Source organism: Schistosoma mansoni (assembly GCF_000237925.1).
Source record: "Schistosoma mansoni, WGS project CABG00000000 data, supercontig 0656, strain Puerto Rico, whole genome shotgun sequence".
Lineage (NCBI taxonomy): Eukaryota > Metazoa > Platyhelminthes > Trematoda > Strigeidida > Schistosomatidae > Schistosoma > Schistosoma mansoni.
Genome location: NW_017386388.1, coordinates 1 through 9,305, shown reverse-complemented (window position 1 = coordinate 9,305; position 9,305 = coordinate 1). Strand labels below are relative to the sequence as shown.

At 29.7% G+C, this 9,305-nt stretch overlaps 1 protein-coding gene across 1 annotated transcript; it reads right to left on the bottom strand.

Annotated features, from left to right (window-relative positions):
- Positions 1–722: 722 nt before the first annotated feature.
- Positions 723–7,360, bottom strand: Smp_129940 (hypothetical protein; the record flags this gene model as incomplete). The annotated part of the gene is made up of 5 exons (XM_018792148.1): positions 723–871; positions 2,188–2,666; positions 6,408–6,459; positions 7,100–7,275; positions 7,317–7,360. 5 exons carry the CDS (start codon positions 7,358–7,360, stop codon positions 723–725), a joined length of 900 nt encoding a protein of 299 aa, XP_018644133.1.
- Between the last annotated feature and the right edge of the window lie 1,945 nt (positions 7,361–9,305).

Below are 9,305 nucleotides of genomic sequence, written 5' to 3'. Positions count from 1 at the left end.
GGCTGGATGACAGTTCCATGAACAAGAATTCCTAACAGTCACTGAATGTTACTTATCGAATCAGTTATTAATAAGATTTTATCAAATTGTCTTTAATTTAATTACTGGTAAATGACAGCAATCAGTTGTTTCAATATGGTTTTTGTACGTTAATTTAAATAACAATAACACAACGAGCTTCTTGTTTCACTCTACATATATTATCAACGGTAGTTATAATGATCATGTTTCTTCAGATCTAATTTTGCTTGAAATATCCTGGTTCACAAAAGACAGCTAAACCGGGTTCACTTTTGTCCAACCTATTTAAATGTTATCACAAAACCCATCTTTGAATAACAACATACTGTTTGTAGCCATTCAAGTCATGTAGACTCACATTATAATTGATTGGTGCTAATGTAAAACAAACTTCATATGAAATGACATTTTTTAAATAATATCTTAAAGAATAAAATGTCTCGTTTTTCATAGCATGCTATAGTTATCCTTGTTAATGGTTGATAGAATTGTGACTTATACAGTTTTGCGTCTACATTACTCAAAATAACATTATATTTTTTAGTTCATTCTGTATGCATAATTTATCCTTTATATAATGGATTATAGACTATATAAAGTAAAAACTAAATTGGTTTGCGTGAAACTGAATTTTAAAACAGAAACATTTCGTAAGTTAGCGGAATCTGAACTGGAATTGAAAGTCATTGGTTAGAATTATTTTATTGTTTTAACTGTTGTACTGATTTTCTTGATGAAGAAGTCAATATTGGTGGTGCAGAAACAGGACGAGAAGATTTAATCCATTCATATGATGGGTTCATATATTCCCAGGATGATAGAAATGATTCTTCGTACGCAAATTCATTTTCTATGAAATAAAAAATAAAACAAAACCAGATATAAAAATCCCAACTTAATATGAACATTCAAATGAGAAAATATAAACTTGGATGACAGAAATGTGAACAAGCGCTCATTTCTTAACTCTATGCTGGCTATTTTAATGAATGACTCAATTTATGTAAAACTGTTAAAATATCATTTTGAATTATACATTCAGTGAATGAATTGTGTGTGTGTTTAAAAATCCCGAAAAATGTATTCACATCTTTGAGATCAAATTATAATATGTCAGTCGTTTAGTTCATAGACAATTAAATTATTCGTGAACTTTCAAACATATTTTATAGAATGGGTTTTGTGGGGATTTCAGTATTTTCTAAGTTTGAAAGCATGACTCAGCTGAAGCTAGACCACCAAGGAAAATCCCTTCTGATAATAATAATAATCATTTGCTCACTAGTGACTGACTTCAAGAGGTACTTCCTGGAGTTATGGTGATAAGCAGTGACCAGTGGAGTTCAACCACGTCTGTTGCGAGATAGAAACTCACTGAAGACAATTGGTGAACAGCTGCTCAACTTCGTGGATTGGTTGAAACTGGACATTAACACCATCGGATGCAGTCTCAGTGGTCTAGAGGTTAAGTGCTCTGGTGCAAGAGCGGTAGGTCCTGGGTTCGAATCTCGCGAGAAGGGATCGTGGATGCGCACTACTGAGGAGTCCTATGTTAGGACGAAACAGCCGTGCAGTGCTTCTAGGTTTTTATTGGTGGTCTAGCTTCAATTGACTCATGCTTTCAACCATCAAAATATTAAACAGTTTTTGATTGACTCTAATTATGAATGGTTTTTATTTACATTTATCGTCTTGGTGAAATTGTAATTTATTTTGATGAAATTATGTAGCTAATTTGAAAAATAGTAAAATAATGTCAAGTGGTCCTAACTACTAACTCATTCTATAAAATTGAGAACCCTATGGACTCTGTTACTTTCTTTTAAATGAACTATGATTGTATATCTTAACAATCATATTTACTAAATATCAGTCAAACATGTCTAGCTTTCATATCACGTTTTAAATAGCCATCAAGACATTGAAAAAATCAGTTAATTTTTTAGATGGGATGCAAATAGAAGTACACCATGTTAAAATTCACGTTCATGAAATTTCTAAGGAAAAAAACTTTGCTTTCTAAATTATCACTGTTGGTCTATCAGATGCAACTAAGAATTCTTGAAATTTATTGACAGCCAGTTTAACTTTTTAATTCAGACATTCCATTCAATAGTTATTGTTTAGATATCATGATATTCAACAACTTTCTTTTTCATGACTTACCGATATCTTCGTCTTCAGAGGTTAAGTAGTAAGTAGATGAAAATGAGTCAGATTCAATCAAATTCAGTTGTTTTAAATCATCAATGTTTCTACATGTGAAAATCTGACTACATGTTGAACAATATAGATAAATCGTTGATCCAGTTAAATTTGATGAACCACCAAATGTATACTTATCTTCAAAATTTTTCAGGAAGTTTTCACCATAATCTTGATAGCTTCTAACTTCACATTTCGAAGAGCATAAGGAGCTGTGTGATTTGGAAGAGCTTAAATGTTGACTAATCTCTCCAGATTGATGGTTTAAAATTTGCGTTACATGAGGCGACATTTCATGGGTTTCTTTTTTCTGCGTGGTGATAGTAGATTTTCCCGTATATTTAGTTCTATTTGTATCGATATTACGTCTTGTTGGAACAGGCAGAATGAATTGATCAAATTGTTGTTTCCAGAGATTTTTCAGCCTTTTAAATGAACATCTAGAAGTAAGTTGGTAAAATACATTGAACTTTAACATGCAACTTAAAGACTTTTACATTTAAAAATGAAAAAGTCTCATACATAAGATCAAATTGAATAATGTGTTCAATTTATGAAGTAACGTTTTAAGCAGAACAATTTGCAATGTAACAAAGTTTTATAAATTACTATTTCCTTATGAAATAAAGTTTTTATTCAGCTTCAGAACTGACCAACAGTATGAGGTAAATAGGATCATGTCACCGACCAAAGTTGGTCGGTTCCGGTAGTTTAACAGTAAGTGTAATTTCATGAAGCTCAAAATTAGCACTTGTAAGATACATATCGTATGAGTGTATGCGATTAAATCGAAGGCTTTTATTTTTAGTTTCATCCTATTTACTTATATGTTTGAAATGTCTTTCATTTTTGAATGTTTTCATATTTCCTGGAGTAGTTCAACTTTCAACTTATTTCCCATAATATCTTTTTTATTGATGCGACCAAAATGTCAATGTTTTGGATTTCATAATGGATTGTTACACTACTAGTATTATACTTTTTTCGCTGTTGTTCACAACCTATAGATGTTGCCCAACCATTACTGTTACCATTATTTTGTTTCGTATCATTTCGTGTCACTCTATTAAAATATAATAATGACTTATTACTAATTAAATGTCACCGTGTTATAATGTTTATGAATATATGGTTAATATTCAAGTAGTTGAGGATATATTTCTGTCAAGTTTCTCATTTTCACCATTACGAATACTAAAATTAAGTAAAGATAATATATACTTATACATTGATACAAGATATGCAATTATATGATGAAAGCCTTTTTAAAAGGGCTTTCTACTTTATTATAGACGACAGAAAAATGTTGGAAGGGTTATATAAAATAATGAAATTTTTCTTCATTTTAGATAAGTGCGTTTTCATTTACTTTCAACAGGTTCGGGGGAATGCAAAAAATCAGTAATTTCCCAAACAGAGTAACCATGTAAACTGCATAAAACTGTTTAAGAAAGCAGAAGTAACTCTACTGATTGAAATTGGAACCATTAATTTGGGAGTATCTTACTGAACAAATGATTCGAATATCCTGTATTATAATCCTTTTAGATTCGTGGCTGGTTACTTTCAAGGAAATCCTTAGTTGTAGCCAAAACGGTGGCCAACATTCGCTAGTTCTCAACGAAGTTACAGCTGATGTCTATCTGTGATGAAAACTAATTTTTACTTGGTAAACGTTTACAAATTGCATATTTTAATCATTATATTTATATGTATTTTACTGAAACTCATCTCAATGGAGAGAGCGTCACGATAAGTAAAGACATTTTACACTCATCTAAATCCCAAAATAATTATAGGGATAAAGGAATAAATACACTTTTTAATTGATATAGGCTCACACTAGAGATGAGTGATGATAAATCAGATTTGCTTTTACTTGAAATAGTTAATTATTATTGATGAAATACAAAATAATCATAGTAATTAATTGATTTTTATAATATTTTAACGATAGTATTATCGTCAATAATCCAGTTTAGAATAAATTTTTACGAAATTTTGTAACAATCAGGTGGTGACAAGTGATTGATCAGCTGAGTATAGAGCGATATACTGTCAAAGGTAAAAATAATCTATCTTCGTAAATGGTTTTATTCATTTGGTTTATCGCAATAATGCTACCATATTAAGCCAATGATCGCATATTATGTTGTCATTACTATCTTGTAAAACAGTAGTATTATTAAATTAACGGATTTTAATGAAGGTTAACATTACACCTGCACCTGTATTGATTTTCTTTTCAGATTTGTTTGTTTGGACTAGAATAGAATATTGAATCCCCTCAACAAACATCTTTTAGTTGTATACAACACATTGAGATGGTTAAATATTGTAACATAAAATATATAGTTGATCGATTTATAGATAGCAGTAAAATCCAGGGCACACGTTTCGCCCTATTCAGGACTCATCATCTGTATGAAGGTGAATCACATAGCCAATGTCCACCTAGGTACTCGGACCCAGCATCTTCCAATTCTGGCCACAAACGCGATTTCCACGGAACATCAGGACTCGGATGCAGACATGTAGAAAACGAGTCGAGAATGGAACTTCACAGTCAGTCAAAAATCCACCAGCTATGCAAACATTAGTAAAACTCTAGGCAATCAGCATAGGATGCACATCGGTCGTCAAAGATTGATCGAAGTTCAGTAAAGATTATTAATACAGGATAACCTATATTCTTTTGTATAATGATATAAGCAACATTAAGCGTTTACATATATTCAAATGTTTTCTATGAAATTCCATGGCTTGTACATCTACATTTTCAAGTATTATCTTCAGTTAAATATCGATGAGTCTTGAACTATAAATTGCTTGTTACTTTGAATTAAACAGTTCAAATTAATAAATTAAACTGTTATAAGTTGTAATTAATAAAAAGAATATGAAGTTCCAAAGGGATTTATTTCACAATACAGTTCTTAGTACAGAATTTCTGTGACCAATATCTTATAAATAGGTTCAGAAGAAATCGCCAGTTATCTCCGAATCTAGATTGCTTGATTGACAGAATCCATTAACGACCCATATCTAACATTGTATATAGGCTTATGTTTTAAGCGACTCTGACTTTTGGTCAGAAAGCAATTTGATCGGCATTAAATACTAGACGATATGACAATAAATACTAATAAGTCATGAAATAAAGTATGTTTTTACCTTGACATATTCATCAGTACCTTCTAGTCACATTCTAATTTGTTACTATTCTTTCAGCAAAATTACCTTATACAAATTATTATTTTCAGAAAGAAACGAAAAATGTTAATTAAGGACTTTTAAAAGCAATTATTGGTGAATTCATAATTCACAATACCACTCGAAAACGGTAATATCTTTAGTTTCAACTAAAATTAAAAGATATTTGACATCATATTTCACAGTTAACCAATCAAAGAAAAGAATTTTCATATTTTAAATGGTAAAAATAATCACAAATGCAATAAGTTGATTGTTCTTAAATGATAGTAACTATGATGTTCCTCTGTTTGTTGGGTTTATAGACATTAGGCATTCATTTATAACAGCAAACAATTTCAATGGAGTGAAAATAAAAATGGACTAATATTTAGTCATAATGCTCAACAAGCTAAATATTGGGATATTTTAATCATATGTTCCACCAATCAAAAGTTTGAATAATTATGAACTTGATCAGAAGGGGTTTTGTGGAGATTTTAATGATTTTTTATAGTTGAATTCATAAGTCCATTGAAGCTAGACCACCATGGAAAGCCTGGAAGCACCGGACGGCAGTTTCCTCTTATTGTAGGACACCTCAGTAGTGCGCAGCCACTATCCCGCCTCACGAGATTCGAACCAAGGACCTATCAGTGTTGCGCTTAACCTCTAGAAATTGAACTGTACGAGTTTTGAAATTTCGATACTTCATGAAGTGAAATATCGTGTCTTTTATACGGTGAAGAGGTTATCTATCAAGAATACAAATCAGTTAGATTTAGTATCTTAGACACATTTCTTTGTGTTATGTACCTCAGGTTGAATGATTCGACCGTAAAACATTCGTTGTTGGCTTGAGCAACATCAATATTGAATTAGTTCAAATAGAAATAAGCTTATACACTAAAGTTCAAATTAACAAGTAATGTTCAGTAATAAATAGAAACAAATTAAAAACATTACAAATTTATCATTTTGTCACTTACTCATTTTTTCGCATTTCATAACGTTTTAATAGACAAGATTGATTTACATTGTCTGAGAATAACATAATTATGGGAAGTAATATAAATAAATAAATAACAGTTAGTTGTTTTACTGAAACATATTTGTAATTGTATGCACAATAAAACAACTGGTAAGAGTAAAGCTTCACATGGATTTAACCTAAAATCCACTTTACTACCATTGAGTTAGAATCTAGTGGTTCACATTTTCAACTTAAATAGAATAAAAAGATCATATTAGATGATTTTCATAATCCTGAAATGATTGAGCACCGTTGTCCGGTGCCTTGATATTTTTAACGATCATGCAGATGATCCCAAAATCGTGCTTAAAATATCCAAAAGTGGATTACTCTTCTCAAGTCTCCTTTCCAAATGAAACTTTGTAGGCTAAAACCACATATTGTTAACACATAATTATTTACATCGGAGTGTTATAAGGATTTCTTTCAAATTTGGAACGGAAAAATTAATTTCAACCTTTTGAAATATAAAATTTAGAAAATTGATAATTTACTCACTGACATCTTTCACATGTTTGTTCTTCTCAAGTGTTTCAAACGGTGAATTGAAACAATGCACATGCCTGTTGTGGTTCATATGACAAGAATCTAAGTGGATAGTCTATGTTAAATATAAACAGAATAAACAACTACTAAACGTTGAAGAACCTTTAATAGGTTTCCCCATGTTCTGTTCATTACACATTTTTGTTTCAACGAATCGATCTATCGGAACATCGTTCTGTTGTCGAATAGTTTTACTCAAGACCTTATTTGTATTAAATTGATTTTGAATTGCATTTCCTTCGCTACTATGTTTCTTAAAACGAATTGTAGAATATTTTCTGAATAAAAAAATAGAGAGTAATAATATGACAATAATTACCTTCCTTTTAGTTTATTTGACTTATTTATCTGTGCTGCAGTCATACCAAAATCTCTTAAATGATTTGTCTACAATATCATCAGAAAAATAAAGTTAATTATGTTTTTGACAGGTTTATGTTTAAACAATAAAGTAAAATGATACTGAAATATATCTAAAAGTTAACATTCATTATCAAGAGAAGGAATATCATTCTTTTCACATGTATCAATAAATAAATGGCCTGATTTGTTCCAAAATGAATATTTCACAAGATACAACGAACAAACTATACAATTCTCATTGTCTATAAATTTCTAATTGAATTTTTAAAAGAATGAACACAGTGAAACTAAAGACTTGGTAAACTGAACAGTGATAATAAAGACAATTACATTCCAGAATGTTTGTTAACATTAGCAAAATAATAAGCAAAGATGGATAGTGGCTAGCAGTGGAATCCAGGACGAGCGTTTCGTCCTATTTGGGACTCGTCAGTTGGATGTACCTGCATCTCAGAGTTGATGTTCACTTTGGAACTCAAACCCAGTACCGTTCGCTCCAACAAAAGAGACTGATCAATTGCAGTCCAAAATAACAATGGAAAGATACAAGTAAACAACAACAACAAGTGAATTTGCAAAATAAGTTATGTGGTTTGGTTATCAATAAATATGAATATGAACCAAGATATATGGTTTACTTATAATTGAAACTATAAAGATACTACAATGTCAACCATCAGATATGTCTACAAGCTGATGATATCTTATAAATAAACAAAATCATTATTTTAAGGCAAAAAATTTATCGAATAATTTTAACTTTCCTTATATAAAACTCTAAGTCAATATAAGTGTATATGTACTTAACAAAAATCAATACTTTTGATCATGACAAATATCAAAATGCTGAATCAGTATTCATTATTTGTTTTATTTTGTTACTAACTTCTCTAACTATCAATATCTATTATTGATTAGCCTAAGTTTCAACTAACTAACTAAATAGTAAAATTTTCCTATACTCCATATTTAAACTTACACTACAATTCATAAATTCACTATTCTTTAAATTCACTTAATATTGTTTGTTTGAATCTTCCCATTGTAGTTTAGGACTGCAATTGGTCAGTCTCTTATTGACATATGTACATACTGTACGTATTACCTCGATATAGCCTTAATTCTATCTTTGCTTATATTCATTATTCTTTGTTTTCAATCTATTGTAGAAAACCTGAGTTTTTATAATAAATAAACATAAAAAAACACTAATAAAATATATGCCTATGTTATCCTTAAGTTTATTCAGTAACAGAATCAATCATCTAATATACAACGGATAAAACAAAGAAAACTTTCAATAAACTCAATAAAGAAATTAGTGAAAAGAAGGAAAAAAAAGAAAAAAAACATTTAATTACTATCTTACAATTGTAATATACAATCGATTCATGATTATTAACTAACTTTGGTATTCATCCAATTGTATAATGCTAATTTAGTTGAAGTATATTGAATATCATATTTTGTTGTAATAAATTGTTTATCTAGACACTTTCTTCGATTGTACATTCTAATATTTATTTATATTTATATCTATATTGTATAGAATAAAGGATTATTACTAATAGCCTGATTCATTATTCATTATTTGACAGAATAATAGAATAGTGTTTCATTTAAATGATAACTATTTGTCCTAATTTCTATGTTTATATATTAGAAGCATAAGTAAAAGTACTAACTATATCTATATATAGCTATATAGACATAGATAGATAGATTGTTTAAAATATCACATTACCAGCGATCACCTGTTATTATTTACAAAGTGTACGTTTTTGTATCTTATTGAAATTTCACAAAACTTTAGTGTATTATAACCTTTATTTGTTCAAAGAGGTTGAAATGTGAATAAAAAAGCAACTGAATTTAATGTTTGTATTTGTTTACTGATAAATATGAAGGTGCTTCTGGTATTTAGAGTTTGACAACACTTTAACCA